General features: G+C 48.0%; 1 protein-coding gene across 1 annotated transcript in view; it reads left to right on the forward strand.

Annotated features, from left to right (window-relative positions):
• Positions 1-1,149: 1,149 nt before the first annotated feature.
• Positions 1,150-19,990, forward strand: part of LOC109317200 (transmembrane protein 211-like) — a 122,828-nt gene continuing 103,987 nt past the window's right edge. Inside the window, exon 1 of the mRNA XM_019545739.1 lies at positions 1,150-1,667. Within this exon, the coding sequence (XP_019401284.1) occupies positions 1,338-1,667 (330 nt within the window). The 5' untranslated portion in view covers positions 1,150-1,337. The remainder of the gene's footprint in view (positions 1,668-19,990) is intronic.

Genomic DNA, 19,990 nt, shown 5'->3' on the forward strand with positions numbered 1-19,990 from the left:
AAGTCACTTTGGAGCAGATCCTGAATCTGATCCTTACGAATGTGTCACATTACACAAGTGGAACGCTCAAGGGGGTGGAGTTATGCATGTGGTTACAGGGATAGGCAATTTGGAAAGACATAGTAGTATTATAGGTACTTGTAGCAAAACCAAACTCTTTAACTTCTGTTACCCGCCACATTTGAAGCACTACTTGGCTACAGCAATTGCCCTCACTCCTGGAGGGTTGCAGGCACACTAGACCTTTTTCAAACAAGTAGAAGGTGCAGCTCCTTGCTCTAAATGCACGGGCCCAATCCAGCAAAGCCTCCCTTGTGGAAGGAGTTACACTAGCTTATGGGAACTGGTCCACTGACTTCTGGTCTGTGGGACGGGGCCCTAAACAAAACATGTGCTAGTGGGATGCACCAGGCTGCCTCCAGCATTTGAGGTCTAGGGGTTCTGATTCAGAGGCTGTGCCCCTCACTTCTGTGCTCAAGTGATGCCCCTTTCCTCCAAGGATGTGTCCAATCCCTTTGTGAATCTGGCTAGACCATGGGCTTCCACCAGCCCGGTGGCAGTGAGGCCTACCCGTCTAGGAAATGCGGCGTGAAGAATTGCCTCGCGTTCACTTTAGACGAGTTTCATGCCGGGACCCCTGGTTCCTGCACTGGGAGAGAGAGTCCTACCAACTTTCCCCTCTCCATTTAGTGCTTTCTAAACCCTTCCCGCATCCCCGCTCCAGCACCTCTAAACTGCCGCTGCCTGACTAAGGGTGTTTGTGCCCAAAAGCTTGCAAAGAACAATTTTCCCAACTATTTAGTCGGTCTAATCCAAGGTATCGCTTCTCCCCGAAGAACCTCGCCTTCTGAACAGGCCTGTCCTTGCCTCGCAGCATCTAAAAGGGCATCAGGCAGGAGACAGCCGGGGTGGGGGTCCCCCCTGGCAGCGCGGGGGGAGGCTGGGCCGGTCCCGAAGTCCCCTGGGAAGGCCGGGTCCCGGCACTGCTGGCTGAAGCGGATCACCCGGGAGAGCATCCCGGGGCCCAGGGTGGGGCCGCTGCGGGAGCTCATTCCCCGCCCAGCTCGGGCCGGGGCCGGGGCCGGGGCCGGGGGACGCCCACCGCGCCGGAGCGAGCCGAGGACGGGGCCACCTGCCCGGGCAGCCCCCGCCCCTTCGCTTCCCTTCCCGCGGCTGCGCCGGGGGTGTCGCGATCGCTCCCGGCCTCAGCGGCGGCTCCACGTGGGCGCTCGGGCAGCGCTGACAGCGGCCGGGGGCTGCCGGGCGGCCGCCGCCGCCTCCCCCATGGGCGCCCCGGTGCCCGGGCTGCGGTGAGGCTGCCCCGGGCGGGGGGCCCGATGCATTCGCTGCTGGATCGGCAGAAGAAAGCGGGCGGCGGCGTGGATGCCGGGCTGGAGCTGCCGGCGGGCTCCCTTCCCCAGCCTCAGAGGATGTTCAGCTGCGTGGGCTGTTTCTGGGTCCTCCTGTCCTCCTGCCTGGTGGCCGTCTGCAGCTTCAGCTTCCTCTCCCCTGCCTGGATCGTGAAGGAGCCTCCCCTGCCCCAAGCCCAGGACGAGGTGAGCTTCGGCTTGCTCTGGCACTGCTCCGAGACGCTGGAGCAGATGTACAGCTGCTACACCTTCGGGGGCCTGGGCAAGTTCAACGAGATCCCCTCCAGCTCCTGGCAGGTGAGTGCGAGGGATGTGTGGGGGTCGGGGGGACTAAGCCCCCACAGACTGCTCTGCTTCCCACCTTTGGCTTGGCTGCTGCTCAGAGACGCGCTTCCCTGCCCAGGCTGGCTGCCTGACAGCTGCAGCCCTGCCCAGCTGGGCAGTACATCTTTGGGGGTTTAGGAGCACGTCCCACCGGCTGGGCTGGGGGCCTGGATCTGATTCCAGAGCCTCCAGGGGCTGCTTCAAATCTCCCTGGGACTGGCACTGCTGCCTCCAAGTCACCAGGGGTGATCCCCATCAGGATCAGGCCCAAGTCCCATCAGCTCAGGTGACTGGCCAGGAGCAGCATTAGCACATGCTGCTAATGTTAGTTAAAGCATTTGGATTCACGTAAGGTTGTGAGTGCTTCAGTTACACCTGATGGGCACAAAACTCTTTGCTCCAGGGCAGGCTCTGGGAGGTGCCAGTACCAGCATCTGTTTCAGGAGGAGCAGGGGGGACTGAGTTCAACTGCAAGGGGAGAGACTGTAGGACTTATAGGACCCCTTGCACAGGCAGGCTGGGCTGCTCGGGGTCTGAAGGCAGCTACTACCTCCGAGATGATGCAACTGGGAGAAGCACTGGGCGAGGCACACTGCTGACAGATTTCCAGTCCATTTTAATCTGGCTTTGTTAGAAATCTTGGGCAAAGATCATAATTGTGCTGCTTAAGCACCTGCTCAGAGCCGTGTGAATTGGAGTGTGGGGACGGGTCTGCTCGGGGTTAAACTCCTGAGTCCCGTGGACTGCTGCGAATGCTGCTGGGACAATTGAATCTACTGTGTAACATAGGTGGGGGCTAACTCTGGGCAGGCAGATTTTGGGTGTACCTGTTACAATGCGTGGAAGGAAAATGGGAAAAGAAATAGAACATTTGTCCTTCCCTGGGCAGCTACTTGGCAAAATAGCAGCACTCAGCCTCCTCTTTTGCACCAGGTCTTCTACCTAAGGGTGCATAAAAAGATTGTCTCTTGAAAGCACTTTGCAGAACCTCTTGGTATGGATCACCTCTGAAAACCAAATCTTGACTTGGATGTGAATGTCTTTTTCTCTGACTCAGCGTTACCCATTGCTGCTGCCTCCAGAAAACACAAAGTTTCAGGGGGAAGATCTGAACTGGTTCTTCATCCCTGGGAAACTCTACTTAGAATTCAGGACAGCCCATCCACGAGTTCTGTCTGGGATTGTTCACATGTCTTTGTTTGACAAGGAGGTTTCCACACCCGATGCGCTCTTTGAAATGCACCACAAATAAAGCTGGGTTTCAGCACCAAGCCAGCAGTATACCCTCTTACCTTTATTCTTGATCTTGTTTCCTTTTCCTTTATTCCCTTGGTTGTTACACTGGGGGCTGTGACTGTAATTTTGCTACAGATTTTCAAACAGATGAGCTTTGAATTGCCCAGCACTGCTGTGTTGCAGGGATCCCAACACAAGGCGTGAATCAAGGGAAGGTCATGCCTTACGCCTGACACAATGAGGTACTTAGTTGTTGAATTTCTCAGTCTGTCTTGAAATCAAACTGCTCTTTCTCCAAGGAAGCAAGCTCCATGAGCAATCATGTGCTTAACTACTGATGACTGTCCCTAAGATGTCCATTAATAAACAATACAGAGCACGGAGCAGAGCTAACCACATAGAAACCTTCCTGTTTGTGCAGGGAAGGGGGTTTTGTAACAAAAATAACGTTGTTTTGAAAACTTGACTTTTATTCAGATGTTTGCAAATGTAATGCAGATAAACACTCCCAAGTAATAACAAAACTTTGAAGATAAGAACACTCATTTAAACAACTACAGAGTGTCTCAGGGATGCAATATCCTTTTAAAAATGATTTTAAATACAGAAAAGAACTTAACACAAAGCCTCTGAGCTTTCTTGAATGGAATGGCAGTCAGAGCAAACAATACCATTGTATGGGGTGGAGGGAGGATACAGAAGATCTTAGTCACATGCCTCGGTCACCTTTATTAACCCTTCAGAAAAAAAATCATGAACAAAATACAAACAAAGCTGTTTGTTTCAGTTTAACGGAAAGAAAACGCCCTCCTAACTGCTTCCAGCTACCAAGAGGCTGTTGGTGATGGTTGTATAAACAGCTAGAGTGCCTGGGATCTTCCATGGGGAAGCAGAGCTGCTTTGGCTTTCTTGTATGATCAGTCTTATGAATGCCTTGGACTGCAGAAACCCAGAGAAGTTGGGGGAAGTCCAGTGTTGTCAACTCCAGGCATGAGTCAGGCCTCAACAAATCATGACATCTTTTGTGAGGAGGGAGAAATTTAGCGTGTTGTGTGTCTGTCTTCTGTTTTCTGAGTCTTTTGGATTTACTCGGGTCATATTTTCAGGCCTTTTATCTTCAACCTTGAGAGGTAAATGAAAGCAGAGATTCCCTCATTCACCTGTCTCCAGGATCTAGAGATTAAAGGGAAACGCTCTAAATTATCACAAGGTTCTTGGTAAACTCACTAAGGTTGGCAAGCCTGGCCAGTAGGCAGCTTTTATAATGCTCAGAGGTGAAGTGCCATGTATTGCAAGCTGTGGGCTCTACTGGAAGTTGATAGCATTTAGCACTTGCAGGGTGATGCTAATAGCCTGTCTGGGAAAGACGTGTGTACGTGGGCTGTGGGAAGCCAGCCAGCTGCCAAGGGTGTCTGTCCTCCCACTTCCCAAGATGTGCGCCGGCAGACCTGTTATTGCATTTCAAATGTTTCCATCCTCAAATGTGCTGATTTTGCGAAGGGGCGGGGAAGCATTCAGCTCTGCAAATGATCGTTAATGTGCGTTGCATGTTTGCACTTGGGGGATTATGTTAATCATCCTACAAATGATGCTTTGAATCATGTCTAGAGGTTAATTAACTTGCCTTTCTTCTCTTAAGAGGGCCTTCTTGTCTGCTTAAAATTGCTGGCCCTTTTCTGCCTCCTTTATAATTACTTTGCAGCTTTGTAATATCTTGGTTACCTTTAATTTAACTCTATCAACGCATTTGGGTATACACGCTTTCCATCCTGCTCAGGATCCCGTAGCTACTTGTGTCCTAAACTCAATGGCCCAGATGGTTATCCTGGCAAATTCTGGGCTGAGACGTAGGAAGGTGGAAGGAAAAAGCCTTGTAGGTATTATTACTGGTTGGACCTGGTACAGTCCAGGCTTAAACAGGACATAATGCACACACACATGCACAGTGTTTTTCCCCAAGTTGTCTCCCAGCTCATCCCTGTCTTGACATAGAGACAGTTGCTGCTGGGATGATATATGTTACAGCATCATGTAGCGCACAATGGCTGTGATATATGTACAAACAACTGCATGTAAAAATGGAGTCCTATACCCTGCCAAAATCCTGGCGTTTACTGGGCAAAAGGAAGAACACAGCATCTTACTATCCAGATATGAGGCTCTGCAGTCAGCAGATCAGGATCCTTACTGAAATATTACATGGAAGCAGAGATTCCTTTTGGTTGGGTTTTGGCAAGTAAGCTCTTTACTGTGGCCGGTTGACTGGGAGTCTGGGCTGTCTTTTGGCCATTACAGTTCCTCTTGCTCTTCAGTGATATGAGACATTGGTATAAGTTCTTTACACTAATCCCAGGCTCTGGAGGGGACAAAGATAGTTCTTGATCCTGAGCTAATGTGGTTGTTTGGTTTTTTTTGCAATGGAAGCATCAGTGCTGCTGTGTTGTTTGCCAGGGCTGAGTCTGAATGCTGGAAGCTAATACTGTTTGATTTCAGATTTCTATTTTTTTTTCTTCCAGATAGTCTCCAATTATTTTCAGGCTTTGCCGAGCATGTAATTTAAAACAACAAAAGAGTTGATTGGCCCTTGATACTCAGGCTGGAAGCACATTGACCACTCTGTGGCTTCTGAAGCATCTAACAGCTGATGAATACCCAGTTAGCACAGAGCTTAAAAGAAAGAATTTAGATTAGAAACACAGAATTTGCTGGACCCCTCGAGACTACCAGTCTGATCAGTTGTGGCTCTTGTCTCTAGCAGGATTCAGCACTTGAGGCTCAGGGAAAGTCCAACCAAACCTCCCACTGTTTCTCTTGCTCTTCAGCAACATGAGAAGTTTGTATTTCTTTATACCATGGTGATGGGCATGGGACCATGGTAATGGACACACTATAAAAATAAGGCAAACAGCAATTTTAAAGAAGGTGAGGGGCAGTTCTCTTTTCACCCTTGGGCTATCTGTTGTCTAAAGGTTACCATCTTACTTCTTTAGCTCTGCTTTCTTCTAGTGGTAGAATTGGCACTGATTCCCTCTGTGACATGAAGCAAATCATTCTGGACCAGAGATTTTTTTTAGTTGCTTGATGAGATCTTCAAAAGAACCTAGACCAAACAACAGGTACCTCCGCATCCTGAGGCTCCCAAATACTTTTGAAAATCTGCCTCTTCCTTTATGTGAAACCACACTTTCCCCACTAAGGATTATGAAAATGAACCACCTTCCAAGGATGTCACTAATGTCATTGTAAGCCTTGATGCAGCCTGTCCCAAGCTGTGTCCGCTATACCGTAGTTAATACTCCAGTGTTGTGTGTTTGGGTATTGCATGTCCTGAGCCTGTGAAGCATTTTGAGGGCGTCTTGAAGTAGGTGCTGGAGATGTACATAGAGGTGATCGACTCATGAATACCTTCTTCTAGGAAATCCCAGGTGGCCATTCTTAGAGCAGGGTAGCTGAACTTGGTTCATAATTATTATGTGACCTTAGCTTGCATGTACCAGGTTTTCTAAAGCTTGGAGTGTTGGTATACTGTGTCCAGTTTTGGGCACCGCATTTCAAGATTGACATTAGCAAATCAGAGTCCAGTGAAGAGCAACAAAACTGACTAGAGGTTTTGGAAGCATGGCTTTTGAGAAAAGGGTAGAAGAACTGAGATTAAATAATTTGGAGAAAAGAAGACTGATGAGAGACTTGATAAGTCTTCAAATACCTGAAGTGTAATTATAAAGAGGATAGTTATAGACTATTGTTTTTGGCAGGACAAAAAATAACTGTCTTAAACTGCAACATGGCAAAATTAGGCTGGATATTAGGAAGAACTTCTTAACTTGGAGGGTAGGTTATCATTGGAATAGGTTAAGGTTTAAATGGTCAGGATTTCTGGGCACGTTACTGAACAATGGGGTTTACGCTGCTTCATTAGTCATCCAGGGTTCTCTGACCCATATTCATTTAATGAGACATATCCATTATAGTGGGAACGCAGAATTTGCATATGGGATCCAGGCTAAACTGGAGCTCATGCCATCCCATATCCTGTCTAGTAGTGATTCGTATCAGATGCTTGAAAGACTGGTGGAGAACCACCACCACAAACAATTTGTAATGACATAGCTGTAGGGGAAGTTTCTTTCTAAAGCTGGGCACTTAGGTACCTAAATCCCTTTCAAAATCTGGCCTTAGAGGTTGTTGTATGTCTTCAGGCATTATGGTTGCTATCATTTTTAAATTTATAATCCTCTTTACTGCAATTATTTCTTATTAATAATTTGATACTCATTATTTATTGATATTCATTCATCTTTTTTTTTTTTTTTAAAGCTTACTAATTTCTTTGTGTTGGTTAGATCCACAGATTGTTTATTTCTGTCTACCCAGACTAAGAGTTTAAGCAACTTTGAAGATTTGGGGGGAAAAAAAGCTTGGAACATGCAACAAAATTAATACAGAATAATTGATCAAATTTTACCTTGTAGTAACTTTACTCCAGAACAAGGAAGAGACTGAGGAGCAGGTTTCTTAAGCTGGCTGCCTGCAGTGGGTGCTGTCCCAGAGCATGGTGGCTGGGGGAGCCAATTTGCATCAAGCAAACAGCTACCCCAGGGGGAAGTTGAGTGGTGAACTGGACATACAGCACATCTTACATAGTAGTGTCCTCAGGTAGTAAAGTGACTCCACTTATTCCAAGGGGTAACTTTTCCCTGGCTTCCCATGATGTACTTTATATCAGGGCTGTCCACTGGGTCTCCACTCCACCTTACTAGGCAGTGAAGTCCATTTCTTACCGTGCACCTGTATCTAGTGTTCATCCTGGTTATCCCTTCCGCTCACCCAGAGTGACCAGCAACGTAACCAGGCTGTGAAGAAAAGGAGGAGACCCAGGAATCTGCAAGTTGCTTCTTCAGTTTATTATGAATTGGAACAACTCCTCTAGAAATGGGATTGTGGCTTACCAGGCTCACGTACAGCATCCCTCACCAGGGTATCTGGGCATCTTCCAGCTGTGCAATAGGCAGTTTGATACCCTTGCACCACGCGTGGTTCCTTTTTGTATTTCTCCCTCTGGGGAGTGCTATTGCATAAGGATCTTTGTTTTGTTTTGTGCTGGGCCCTGTGTTCTGATGCAAAGGCGAGATGGGAGAAATGTTTCTTGTTTTGGTCTGGGCAGTGCAGAGCACTGTGGAGAATATAACTTATATAAAAGTAATGGCAGAGAGGAAGCATGGGCTTATGGCTAAGCTGGGGTCCTGAGTCCTGCAACCCCAAGACTTTAGCACAGGCTCTTTGTGTGACCTTGGGAAAGACACTTGAAAACTCTTCTGTGCCTCAGTTCACGTTATCTGTAAAATGAGGGAACGGCCCCTCGGCAGAGTGCAGTGAGGACAGATTGAGCCTGAGGTGTTGGGGTCTGGGGGTGTGGGCCACAGGAACATCCATATAGGTGAGAGCCCCAAGTTGGTTGCTGTCGGGTTTCTTTTCAGTGACGTCGGTTTAAACATGGAACCAAAACTCTTTTGCCTGAATGTGAATTGAGATGTGGAGTACTGGCTGCCGCCATCAGAGGGCTATGTTCTAGCTGGGAGGAGCACCACAGCAAACGGAAAAGACTCAGCTTCCACGACAGAACTAACTTTATTCCTCCTAGTCATCAGGATGAAGTAAACAAATAGCGAGTCACTGCACGTGACTCCTGAGAAACACGTGGCCTGATCACAATTTGGCTGGTTGAGCATCATGTTTTAAGATCTGCAGCTGCTGAGAGGAAAGTGCAGTGGGAGATCCCTGAATCCAGGGAGTGGCATTTCAGAGCCAGGCCATTCCTCTGTGTGTACTTCTAGGTGTGCTGCCTGTACTGGAAAAACAATGAGACACACAGCAAGTGCCTTTGGGTACAGTCACCTTACGTTCAGTCTCCTCTTTGATGAGTCTTTGTTCTAGGCAGCAAGTCTGCCATGCTCATCTGAGTCGTGGTGAGTGCTCCAAGCCTAACATGATTAGCCCAGCTCTGCCACTAATACCGGGAAAGGACTTATCCCAAGGAAAGAGAATAACGGCATGTGGTGGAAAGGGCTGATCTGGAGCCCAGTGACAGTGCACTGCACGCCATCTAATTAAAATTTCATTAAGTTGGTTTGCATCCCTTGATGGAGGTCACAGGCACACCATTGATGTGCTAATGTCTTCGTTTCCCCTTTTCTCTTTTGGCATCATTCATCATCCTCACAGATAAAACAGCACCACCATTACTAACTGCTTTCCTCTGTCTCTAGATGCAATGGTCCTGGAAAAAAAGCAGCTGTAACTGATCAGATCTATTATCTCTCTCTCTCATTTATTCCCTAATAAAAAATTATGATTATTATTTTTTTTTTGCTTGACTTAGTTTTGGGATTAACCTCCCTTGTATTTGTGTTGAATAACTTGATTAGCCTGACAGCAGGGAATGTTTTCGGAAGGCAGGGTTTGTAAAAGCCATAACTTTGTTTGAAAAGAAGTTGAACTTCAGTGTACTTTGGTCTTTGAACCTGCTGCTTTGGAATAGGATGGAAACTAGAGCTTTCAGATAGGTACTGGGGAGAGAGGGACTTCTTTTCTTTGTACAGTGACTTAGATGGGCGACATGAAAGAGTATAAAGCCATTGCAAGCATTCAAAACCCATTAGAAAGTGGCACATGGGTAATGTGAGGGCTCTGTAAGTACAATTCCTGGAAGACCATAATATTTTTTATTCTGATGCTGTTTCTCTGACCCCAGGTGAACAGGATCTGGGTGCCCTGCAGGGAGGTAGAGCTATTTTTGGGTTTGTTTTTTTTTAAGGCTTAAAAAAAAAAAAGGCTTAAAAAAGATTAAATGACTAGTGATTTTACACAGCCAATGTACAGTGCTCTGAAGGGCCTGATTTTTAGGGGCAGGTGTGTGGTGAATTGAGAGAAATCAGGACTCGTTAAGGCATCTCAGACTCAGGTGACCCCAAATCATTAAGTTGTTTTTGAACATCTTGGCCCCGATCTGTTGCTTCAGGACTTAGCTGATGCAGAGAGGGACTTTGGAGAAAGTTTGAAGCTACCAAATTTCTACCCTTCCTGGAATTCACACCAGCTTCTTTCAGCCATGTGTAGGCCCTTGCCCTTTAGACAAGGTGTGTGGTGACCTTGTATTGGCATGGCACTCACACGGAAGGGATTATGCACCCTGTCCTGGTCCTGCACCCATTTTTCTGCAGGCCTGCTCAACCAGCCCCTGTTCATGAAGGACCTAACCCCGGTTCTAATGCGAGATGCAGATCTTGGCATCCCTCACAATCAGGCCCATCACAAAACCTCCCGGAGAGGGAAATGAAGAAGGGAGAATTCGTCACCAGCTGAGTGCCTTTGCCCCGTGAAACGTGTAGCAGGCTCCAGCCAGGACTAAAGCAGCGATGACAGGGAAAAATGGCTTGTTTGAGCTCTAACCCCCAGGGCAGGCTTTTGTTCCCTGGGAAGTGAGGGCAGAGCAGGGCAGGGGCACTCCCTCAGGGACTCTTATTATGAGGCTGAAGTTGAACTTACTCCTCTCAAACACTCCAGTTGGTTCACTGGTTAAGTCCTAAGCCTTCTTGTCACTGTCCAGTCAGCATTGTGGCTGGGGTTTTCCTCTCTTAATGGAGAAGGATTTGGTTAGTCTAGACCAGCTCTGGCCAAGACATTCTGACAATATCCGTCACTTCCTGAGCAGTGATTAGCAGGGGACAGCAGTTGCTCTTCAGCTTATCTTGGGAATGTGGGAGTGGGGAAGAATAAAAGAAGCCTCTTGGGTAATTCCAAAAAAGAAGGGCATCATCTCCAGTGTGTCAGGATTTCAGGGGGTGGGGGAGAAAGACGAGACCGTGACTCAAACGCTGACCCAGATGGTGGATGTTTGCTGCTCTGATTTGCATGGGAGGACATGTGAATAAGCTGTTAGGCATTATCCATTCATCTCCACACATGTAACATCCCCTTCTGCAGAAAATATCTGGGCACAAGAAAGCAGTGTCCGCCGGGATCCCAATCTAGGCGTGAAATCCAAATGCATCCTGCTGGCTGTCGGACTTGAGCCTGTCTCCAGGCAGGCTGCACGCACTCCTCCCAGAAGGTCTGCTGCTAGATCTTGTTCTGTTTTTTTCACTGGAAGTTGCTGCCAACTCTCTTACTTGCCTGGATCCCTTAGCCCCACCAAAATCTCCCTTCTCCCTCTGAGGCATCCTACTTTGGAGGAGAGCAGTGCAGCAGTGGTTTTAGTGATGCATCAGGCAGCTGTAGGATGGCAGGATCTTGTCTCCTCAGCAAATATTCCTATCAGCAGGCACAGGCAAAGGGCTCTGTATTCTGTCTTACCTTGCTTGGGCTCCTTTATAATGCCGTGCTGCTTTGTATCAGATGACCAAGTGATTAACTTCCTTTGGAGCCATGCAAACCCTTTCCACTGGCTGCATCTTCAGGATCTGGCTCTGCCATTTCTCCTTCACCTCTGAACCAGATATTTGGTGAGGAGCAGTGTCTACATCTCCTTCACTTTGAAGGAATCACAGGCATCACCAACATGACTACAATGTGCTTGAGCCTCGTTATATTGCTTGATTCCCCCATCACACTCCCTCTGGGTAGTAGGTGGGGAGAGCTGGCTGGGTGAGGCTGTTGTAGGGCTGGAAAGGAGGTGGGACACTATCCACTGCTCTTCACAGCCACCCCAGCCTCCTTCTCAAACTCCTCAGCTGACAGGAAAGCTCTAGGGAGCAGGCAGCAGAGCAAACATTGAATAATTAAGCTGCATTTTCATCTCTACTAGAAAGTCTGTTACGTAGCACGTGAACTAGTACAGCTGAGATGGCAAAGGGGGACCATGCATCTCAGAACTGACAGCTTGGACAAAGTCAGTGAGAAGGGAAAGGATGCCCAAGATGAGCCTTAAAGTGAAATCAGTGGGATGGGGGGTGGGTTGGATAAACTGAGGTCTCACAAGGGGGGGCTGACCAGCTGAGGCATTGCCACCATTTCTACTTTCCCTCCTTCGAAGCTCCAAGCCTCTATCAGCGCATCTCTCCTAGGAGGTCCCTGCTCCCTGCAGGTCTCTCTGCTCTGCCTTCTCCCTGGGACCTAGTGGAAGTGAGTCTGTGTAGGGCCTTCTGCTTCTCCAGTGCTAGGCTCAGGCTGCCCTTTATAGGTCCCAGCACGGCATGACCCCTAAACTCATTCACTTCACCTGCAGTAGTGAGCAAAGCCCTGACACTCATAAGGCCAGTTCCTCTTGTAGCTCTGTTGGGCCGGGCATCTCGTTCTAAGCTGCTTGTTCAGTGCTGCTGGGTCTATTTGGAGTGACTGTCCTTCACAGTGCTGGGTGAATGACCCAAGCACGCATAGCATGTTTGCCAACTACTAGGATGACAGGTGCAGCATGAGTTTAAGATCTTGGTATACCACAGGCCTGCCAGGTTTGAGAAACGTGCCTCACACAAGTCCCGCTGTTTTCTCTGGCCTTGTTCCCTATGGCTGTGGATCCTTTACCACTTCCTGCCTTTGGTCTGTGCAGAGTAGACATAGCGGAGATTTGCAGATCTCATGCCTGGAGGGGACTGTTATGAACACCTGCTGCATCATTCAAGCCAGAAATGGACACCAGCAAGTGCATTCTGCTGCTTTAGATCTGGCAAAGGAAAGACAGTTCAGCTCCAGTGTCAATGGCGGTGGAAGGCTGTGCAATCAGTGATAGAGCCTGTCAGGGCTGAGGACTCACTTGTCATTGAGGCTAGTGTCATCTGAGATGTAAACCTTTTCCACAGGAAGGAAGGAGGGATTCTGAATCCCTGAACTGCCCTAGCAAAGCTGGCAGAATCCTCTTCCTCCAGCTGTATTCACACGGGGTTTTGCTGGCCTTACTATGTTTTACACCCTCAGCTGACAGAGCAAGGCTTGCAAATGTCTGTCGTATAGACCAGTGTTTCCCAACATTTCCCAGCCCAAGGCACACTAACATTAATAAAAAATTTCTGTGGCACACCTCTTAAGGTAGTCCCCATCCCCATACTTATGAGCACCTTGTAGCTCATTGCTGCTGCAAAATTCTGTGGCACAGCTGTTCAGAGCCTCAAGCTGCGCATTCCCCATAGCCAGCATATGCGCAGTAGATGAATTTCCTACTGCTTGGCTGGTTCTCTCTCTTTCCCCCACAGCCAGCACGTGTGAGTCGTCTGTGACTAGCTCAATGCCACTTACTCATTAGCACTAGGTGGCTGGAGAACTTTCTTCTCATTATTTCAAAATTCTCGTGGCACACCAGGGAGCTCTTTGCGGTACGCTGGTTGAAAACAGGCATAGACCAAGCCTGGCTCCAGCATGGCATGGTCCCAGATAGTGCAGCATGGAGGAGCAATGGCTTGCACCATTTTAGAGGAGATTTGAGTGACACGGTGCCAAGGGAACCCAACCAGACTGACCTGTCTGGTAGCTCCTGCACTGATCTGATCTATTCTAGCTCCTTACTGGCACCTATCTGGAAGTGATCTTATTACCGGAGATAAGAGAAATGCCTCCCTTCAGGAGTCTGTCCAGCGGTGTGGGTTTGTAGGAGCAGGTTTTAGTCACTGTGATATTTGTTTTTGAGTTATATAGCAATTTTTTCATCCACTTGAGTGCCTGTGAAAGCCCCGTGCGTGCTGTAAAAACTCATCTATATTTTCCATTGACAAACGCCAGCAGATCGAGGGAAGTGATTATTTCCCTCTATTCGGAACTGGTGAGGCCACATCTGGAGTACTGTCCAAGTTCTGGGGCCCCCACTGCAGGAAGGATGTGGGCAGATTGGAGAGAGTCCAGCAGAGGGCAATGAAAATGGTTCGGGAGCTGGGGCACATGACACAGGAGGGGAGAGACCTAGGGAACTGGGCGGATTTATTAGTCTGGAGAAGAGAAGACTGAGGGGGATTTAATAGCAGCCTTCGGCAACCTGAAGGAGGGTGGCAGAGAGGATGGAGCTGGACTGTTGTCAGTTGTGACAGATGGCAGAACAAGGAGCAATGGGCTCAAGTTACAGCCAGGGAAGTTTAAGTTGGATATTAGGAAAAACTCTCGCTAGAAGGGTGGTGAAGCACTGGAACGGGTCACCCAGAGAGGTGGTAGGATCTCCATCCTTGGAGGTTTTTAAGACCTAGCTAGACAAATCCTTGGCTGGAATGATCTAGTTGGGGCTGGTCCTGCTTTGAACAGGGGGTTGGACTAGATGTGACCTCCTGAGTTCCCTTCCAACCCTCATTTTCTGTGATTCTGTGAAGCCTACTCCCCTGCCTATAAGAAGGCCATCCTGCCTCCTGTGCATGTTACCTGGAGCAGCTGAGGTTTGCCCCTGCAGGGGCCACAGGGAATGTGAAAAAATAGTGGCTAGTGGGAATGGTTAGATAACGGTGACATGTCTTCCTGAGCACGAGGCCCTTCCAGGCAGACCATGACAACATCAGGCCTCACTGCTGCTCAGTGCTTTTATGGCTGGCATTCCTGGGGAGGCCAGGAGACACAGCCAACACATGTGCATGCCTGCTTTTACCCAACAGGGACTCTGGGCAGAATGGTGGGACAGTGACACGTTCTGCATCTGGCCAGATCATGGAATCCTGTTATTGCTTGATGTGCAGCACGTGGGGTGTAGTGACATGGGGGGGGGGGCGCGTTGGGTCACTATGCAATGGGGTGGAGAGAATCCCACTGCACATTGCTTTGGCATTCAGACCCATCAGTGGAGATGCACCAGGATGATCCCTTCCAGCTGTTTTCACTTAAATTCAGAGCAACAGCACAGATACCTATAGAGCCTTCCATCATGATATTCAGTTAGCACCTGTTCCATCTCTGCTTGCCAGCAGTGGTGATGCTTCTTTCACCATCAGGTGCCTGTCAGTGAGCCCAGCATCTAGAGCCACACAAATGAGATTGGCTACCACAGAACCCAGATGTTAACACCTGGCCTCCTTTCCTGGCATTGCTTTTTGGCTTCCTCTCTTTGCTGTTTGTGCTGCCAGGTGTTTAGTCTACAATGGGCAAAGTCTTTCTGTGAGTTAGAGTCTCTGCCCGTTCATCCTTGACAGCACGGGTGACAGGTGGGAGACACGAACAGCACCCTTTATTCAGATTCGTTCCCAGGAGTTAATTTTCCTTAGGGCTGGAAAAGCATTGGGATAAGCCTTCCCACACACTGGTGTTTCCATGCAGGTTATACATGGACTTTCTACTCAGGATTGCGCAGGGTAGCTGGCCTTTCTCTGGGTTGCCAGTCCTGGCTGCAGAGGGCAGCTGGAACAATGTCTGGGTGCTTATTTTGAACCAAACCTACAAAAACTTTGAGAGATTCTCATGTTTCTTTCTGGCACTAATTCTTTTAGGATGCATCCAGACTGACCTCCAGACTGGGATTTTCTCATGCCTGTTCCTTGCTAGCTGATGGTGGGATGGCTGCACACAGAAAGATCCAACAGACCACACACATCTTGTCTTTGTTGTTCCCGGTTCTTCAGCAAAGCAGATATGTGAATTCACATCCCCTTGGGCTCTGTGCCCCCTAACAGCCTAGCATTGACCTAACCAGCTAGAGGGGAGGTGTTGAACATGTACCCTGACTACAAGCATGGATTTCTCTTTACCAGCTCTGAAGCTGCTCAGGAGAACGTGGCAAGGAACTAAAACAAAACCCTTGGGTCTCCCCCGCCCCCGTGCCGCCTCCTGTCACTGATTTATTTTTTTAATAAGGTTAGCAGCGGGTGAAGCCTTGGTAACATTGATTAAAAATCAGCTCTAATTGATGGTACCAATGCACAGCAGGCTGACGATTGGAGAGAAGCCTCCCCGGGCTGAGTCCACGTGTCCAGAGTCAGGTGCAATAAAGCCTCTTTTAAAGCTGTAGATTCTTCCTTCATTGCCCAGGTTCTGGAGGCAGGGGATTTAGAAAACAATGCAGTAAAGGCCTATAATTCATGGGGTGCCCATGTCCTCTGAGCAGTGGGGAGGATGTTCTGATGAACACGAGCTTGGGGAGGGTTAATTAACAGCACTGCAAGCCTCCTAATGAACTGATGGATGAACTCCTTTCTGTAGGGGAGCACAGCATGGAGGCGACAAACCAGCCAGCTGCAGCGAATGCCAATAAATCCTGGGGCCAGTGATTGCAGCCAGATTGGTGTGCGGTCCTGGCACCGTGTTGCTCTCAGTGGCAGGGAAAGTTGTTGCTCCTGGGGGAATTTTGGGGGTTCAGCCTGGGTAGGATTTATGGGCAAAGGGCAATCATTTCCTAAGTCTGTCAGCTGTGCAGTGCCTCTCGGTGACTGCAGACTGTCGGCAGCCACGTGCAGCATCCTCTGCAGTCGCTGTGCATTTCTCAGCAGCCTGTCATGGCTTGTTACCCACGGTTTGCTTCCTGTACCTGGTGACCCTCTCTGACCACCCCTTTCTGACTTCTGGGCAGCCTGCAGACATAATGTGTCATGGGGCATGTGGCTGCTTGCTGCTGGTCCTGAGGGCTGTGCTGCCCTCTCACATTCATGAGCCAGTGCTCTGAAGTAGCATACCACCCGCAGGGCCCCATATGCTTCCCTGGCATCTCTTTATGAGGCAGCTCCAGTGGGCATATGGACCTTCCTCACATGCCTCCTTTTTTCACTGGAATCCATTCAGGTCTACAGCGTTCCAGGTCTCATGCAGCTCTCCCTCTTCATGCAAGTGAGCCTCATTTTCCTTTGGTAGCAGTAGAGAAGTTCAGTGCTGTTCTCACTCAGCTCTCCCAAGGGCTGCAAAGGCAGAGTAGCTATAAGGCTGCCTCCAAAGGCATTTGCAGGCTGGGTTTGGAGACACTTTCTTTGAAGCTACCAGCATCGGAAGCATAAGGTCTGGGACAGAAGTTTCATAAAGCAGTCTGACCCAAATCAGTTAAGTCTGATACTACATTCAACCAGGTTTACCTTTGAACCAGTTTCAGCCATTTTGAAACTGGTTTATGTGCACTAAACTTCTGTTCTGTTATAGGTTTAAACTGGTTTATGTGCAACTTCTGTCCCTAGCTTAAAAGATCAGTTCTAGCTGGGGTGGGGTGCTGAGCATGTTAGACTTAGACGTATCCAGTTTTGACATGGATGTGTGCAACGGAGGAGAAAAGCCAAATGGTCCCTGTGCGGGAAAGCTCATTGGCAAGTAGTAAAGATGCTTTGTCGAGAAAAAAATGATTGCTTTTGAAAATATTTTCCTCTCCTTCTTTTTGCCTTTTCTTTTCCTGCCTCCTTCACCATTTTGTTTTTTTCCTCGTTTGGAAGCTGAACGTGAGGGTTGGGAGTGGGGAAAATGAAGAAGAAAACCCTGACTACTTTCGTTTCTAAGCTTTATCAAAAAAGAGGAATATTTTATGTAAAATGAGAATTTTATTGCAAAGAGTTTTTGTTTGAGAGAGAGTGGTTTTTTTTAGCAGAAACGTCAGCTGTCTCTACGTCTCCGCTTCCCTCCCAGCCATACTCTCTCAGATTAGACCAAGGTTTGCAGGCAATACTGGGCTTGCTCGAGATTTGCAGAAAACCAAACTCCTGTGGAAATGCAAACATCTCTGTGACCTTCACTCTATTAGCCCATGGCTTTATTTTGCAATTAATTAATTTTTGCAAGTGCAACTACCCTCCCCTGGCTCAAGGGGATTCTAACAAGTTTATTCAAAGTGGCATAGTGTCATCTCTGACCTTTATCAATAACAGTTTCCTGTCAAGTCTTTTCACATCTTGGGGCAGGAGAACATCTCTCTCACTAAAGAGAAACCAAACCAGTCGTACAGGGCTGGTTCTGGCAGGGAAAGGAGTGTCCAGTGGGGGAGAATGGTGATCTGGGTGTTGATTGAGAAAGGTTGATCTTTCTATGGGAAGCCCCTGATGTGATGCATCAGGCACAGTCAGTGTATGTAAAGGGCTTGGAGATCATTTCAAGAAAACAGAGATGCCACTAGACTATTCCATACTAGTGATATACCTACAGCTTGTTTCCTGTCCTACATAGCCAGGTAGTATTAGGAGGCTAGTATGATCATAACAACAGCTGGGAGAGTTAGAAGCTCCAATTTTGGCTCTTCAGTGTAGACTGAAATTGCGACCCACTCCATAGTGGGAATTTCAGTATCGTAGATGCCACTGATTGCATCCCACAGGTGAGTGGTTTCTACTGCTGGGTCTCTTACCAATAGACCGACTAATGTGCTCCCTACTGTGCTCCATACCTGCTTGCCAACCAGCATCTAAAGGAACCAACTGAATATTTACAGCTGCAGTTCCTAGTAGGTAGCACTGCAAACCTCTTGCGTTCAGAAATGAGATGAAAAATGGTAAATTTGGGCTTTGTCTATTTGTCTTCTGGTTCACGGAATCATAGAAAATGCAGGTGGGAAGGGACCTCAGAAGGTCACATCTAGTCCAACCCCCTGGTCCAAGCAGGACCATCTCTAACTACATCACCCCAGCCAAGGCTTTGTCCAGCCAGGTCTTGAAAATCTCCAAGGATGGAGAGTCTACAACCTCTCTGGATAACCTGTTCCACTGTTTTACTATCCTTCTAGTTAGAAAATTCTTCCTAATATCTAACCACAACTTCTCTTGCTGCAACTTGAAACCATTGCTCCTTGTTCTGTCCTCTATCCCCACTGAGAATAGTCCAGGTCCATCCTCTTTCGAACCTCCTTCAGAAGCCTTTGTTTACTGGCTGTTATCTACAAGTGCTACAAACTTATTTTCTTTAAAAAAAAACCAAAAGGAAAGAAAGCTGAGATTTCTTCTAATCACGTGACTCTAGGAGCTAGGGCTTTATTTAAGGGAAATGGCAAATACTGTCAGACTTGAGGACTAGCAGGAGCTGGTGATGGTGGGTAGGGAATTGGCACTGCACTGCTACTTACTAGCAGTAAAAGCTCTTCTCCTTTCCAGGGTTGCTTCATGTTAGATCTTTGCAAGAACAGACTCAGTTATCAGGCTTTAGCACATGACTTGAATAACCTGTCATGTTGGCTTCAGTAAAACCTTGAGTGAGTGACAAACAGAGCAAAGAGCCAAAGGTCTCCTGGAAAGGAAGGGCTGAGCGGACGTCCTTGAATCATTTCCTCCAGTTAAACATAGAACAGCAAGCTGGGAACCTGCCAGAGGACTGGGGCAGGACTGGAAAGCTGTTCTGCTTCCTGTCATAGGCAAGGCTTGGTTAAAACTCGCTGCTTGCATTTTATAAGGAAGTAGCAGAAGACAGTGGAGGGGTGTGGGAGTGTTGTGTCCTACAACAGACTTCATTGGTCCTTCATGCTCTTATTCTCCCTTCCTGGAAATCCCAACCAAGTGGTCTACTTTTCCCTCAAAGCCCTGTGGGCTTTCTCTCAGCAGGCATCCCTGGGTATGGGAAAACAATTCCCTTTGCACTTTTAAAAAGCTGCTGTGGTTCAAACCTTCCTCTGCTGTGCCTCTTTCAAGCCACTGTTCCTGGTGGAGCTTAGGGCAGCAGCAAGCTGTGATTTCCACAGATCTCTGTTCATTTTAGCATTACTTTCTCCTGCCACCCCAGCTGTCTGTGTTGTCCGCTTGTTGCTTTCTGGTTGGCAACTGAATTACAGCAATTCCTCTGAGACATCGGTAGTTTTGATCCTTGAATGGGCTCACAGGTGCTACCACTGTACAATTGACAAATTGCATTGCTAACCTGATGTGAAGTACATTAGGATCAGATCCATGGCAGGAAATGTTTTTCCGGGTGAGGGCTTCGTTCTGTATAACTTCCATGCTTCAGCTTCTCTTCAGGGGGCATACCCTGGGCTGGATCAAGGCGTGAAGGTCTAAAACTCATTTGTCTCCAAGCATCTGTGGACTCCTTGCAAACAACGCTGGACTAATTGGTCCATCTTCCCTGCTCTCTCTTTTTCTATCATTGTGTGTGCTGGATATCAATGAGCAGCTTAATTGATTTTTTTTTTTTCAAGTTTAGGAATGTGAATTCATTTCCCCCTAGAATGAATATATTAGGATTTTTAAGTTTAACAAAAGTGGTATCTTCAGCAGATTTAT

The sequence above is a fragment of the Crocodylus porosus genome, unplaced genomic scaffold, assembly GCF_001723895.1.
Source record: "Crocodylus porosus isolate Cpor-Errol unplaced genomic scaffold, CroPor_comp1, whole genome shotgun sequence".
Taxonomy (NCBI): domain Eukaryota; kingdom Metazoa; phylum Chordata; order Crocodylia; family Crocodylidae; genus Crocodylus; species Crocodylus porosus.